This window comes from Condylura cristata, unplaced genomic scaffold (assembly GCF_000260355.1).
Source record: "Condylura cristata isolate star-nosed mole 26May11 unplaced genomic scaffold, ConCri1.0 scaffold00060, whole genome shotgun sequence".
In the NCBI taxonomy this organism is placed as follows: domain Eukaryota; kingdom Metazoa; phylum Chordata; class Mammalia; order Eulipotyphla; family Talpidae; genus Condylura; species Condylura cristata.
The window spans coordinates 843,109-845,301 of NW_004567161.1; the positions used below are offsets into that span (position 1 = coordinate 843,109).

The following is a 2,193-nucleotide window of genomic DNA, read 5'->3' on the forward strand; positions in this document are numbered from 1 at the left end:
CCCAGCCGCGTCGGGGAGCGGCCCAGCCGGCCCAGCCCTGCGGCCAGTCTGCCGGCTCCTCCTTACCCGGGGGCCACGCCGGTCAGGCGGCCTTGGGCAAGGCCCCCGGCCTGCTCAGGCCTCTGAACCTGTCCAGCAAGGAGGACCAAGTTCAACTGTCCTCCCGCTCTGCAAGGAAGGCGGTCCCAAGTGCCCAGCCTGCAGGGGAGGGGCGAGGGGGCACCGCAGGACAGGCCTGGCTGAGACCTCGGCCTGGGGTCCCTGTGTACACGCAGGAGGGCCTGGGCAGTGGCCATGACCCAAACAGCTGCGTGGCCGAGGGGGGCAGTGGACACCATCAACTGGACATGTTGTGGTTTGTAGGCCCTAGAGACCCGAGGGGAGCCCCAGGTGGCACCCTTTGGGGCTGACGACAGAGAAAGGGCGCCCGCCGGGAAGACAAGGCCTCGGCCTGTGCTCAGCCTCGCCCCGGGGCGTGCGTGTGTGAGCTTGTCTCCAAGTGTCGTCACCAGACCTCGGTGAAGGGGCGGCCCTGGAGCCCCAATTCCCAGGCCAGCCCTCCTGGGCCTGCTGGGGCAGGGAAGAGGAAAAAGGAAAAGGCCCCTCACACCCTCCCTCCGGGCCAGAGACCCGGCCCCGTGCTGCGGGCCAGCGGCCAGGACGGCAGGGCGCCGGCCAGGGAGCCAGATCCGAGGGCAGCAGCCCTGCTGGCCACAAGGGATCACCGCAGCCCCGGAGGCCGGCACCGCTCTCGGGGGCAGCGAGCGCCAGCCGGAGCAGGGGCCGCAGGCCGAAGGCTGTCCAGCATGGCCTTCAGGGTCTGAACGACACGCCACACCGACATGTTGAGGCGAGGCGACAAAACTGTCCCCAGACCTCCCGAGAGCTGATTTACCTCCAGAACATCTCGGTCAGCGCCACGCGGCCGCCAGGCTGGGGCGCCCGGGCCTGACCCCGGCTGACTGACGGCCCCGCCGCCCCGGCCCCGCCGGGGCTGGAGCTGCCCCAGGGCACCTGCCTGGGCGGAGCAGGGCCCGCAGGGGCTGCTGGGGCCACGGGCGTGTTTGCACTGGTCCTGCGGAATCTGCAGGAATGCAGCTCTGTTTACCGAAAGCTCTCTCCAAACAGAAACCCAGTGCCTGGCATTCTTCTGGCTTCGCTAATCTCATTGTCCCACAGGACAACTTAATGACTAGTGTGAAGGCGGCAGCTTAACTGATGTGCTGGCTGGAGGCCGGAGGCAGTGTGGCCGGGGCAGGACAGATTCCCAGTCCAGCCCCCCACCCAAGACCTGCTGCCCATGACCTGGGCTGGGGGTGGGGTGGCACCTAGGGCCCGAAGGGCTGGGGAGCCGCCACCCTGTCTTCAGAGAGATCGGGCTCCTGGGACAGAGCGGTGGGATCCAGGCCCCCCACCCCCGCCGCCCCAGCACGGCTGCCCTGGCAGGGGCCGGCCTCTGAGAGCCCCGCAGAGGGGGCGGGTGGCCACACTGCCAGGGGCAACCTCATTGGCCTGGCTCCTGGTCACCAAGCACGGCCTGACCAGGGCCTCAGGCCTCGGAATCGTCCAGAATAAAGTTAACGAGGGCGAGTGTGAGTGGGCGGGCCACGGCTGGCCCGGTGAGGGCCGGCCGGCAGCAACGCTGACGCAGGGCATGGCCGAGAGCCCGCGGGCGAGACCCGCTAAGGGACAGGGCACGGGATTTTCTGGCCTTTTTTAGTATAACTTTTCTGTTTATACGTTATTATTGGGGTGAACTAAGATTAACTAGCATCGTGAAACCACCCTGTCTGAGCGAGGACGGAGGGCTACTATAGCCCGGCGCCCCTCCTCTCCGCACCCGTCCCCCCGCCCCGCCACGCTGGCCGGCGGCCCGCTGTCCCTCCCCGGGAGCCGACGGCCAACGGCCCATTCCTGCCACCTGCCGGCGGCCTGAGGCGGCTGGAAACGCTCCTGTCTCCCGGGAAACTGAGCCCATCCGGGGCTGTCGGGTGAGGGCAGCAGGGTCTCGGGGGTCCGGAGCCCTGGAGGCGACTTGGGGGGCCCCACCCACGGGGCCGGCGGGAGGCGGCCCGGCCGCCGCAGAGGACTCACGCCGAGTGCGGGGCGCAACGGTGGGGGCCCGCCCCGAGCCCCGCTTCCACAGCACCACCATCCTGGGGGCTACAGCGAGTCAGGGCGGCCGACTGAAGG

The 2,193-nt window shown here is 69.3% G+C and overlaps 1 protein-coding gene across 1 annotated transcript in view; it reads right to left on the reverse strand.

Annotated features, from left to right (window-relative positions):
- Positions 1–721: 721 nt before the first annotated feature.
- PGS1 (phosphatidylglycerophosphate synthase 1) overlaps positions 722–2,193 on the reverse strand; it is a 15,720-nt gene continuing 14,248 nt past the window's right edge. Inside the window, exon 9 of the mRNA XM_012734580.1 lies at positions 722–1,084. Within this exon, the coding sequence (XP_012590034.1) occupies positions 722–1,084 (363 nt within the window). The remainder of the gene's footprint in view (positions 1,085–2,193) is intronic.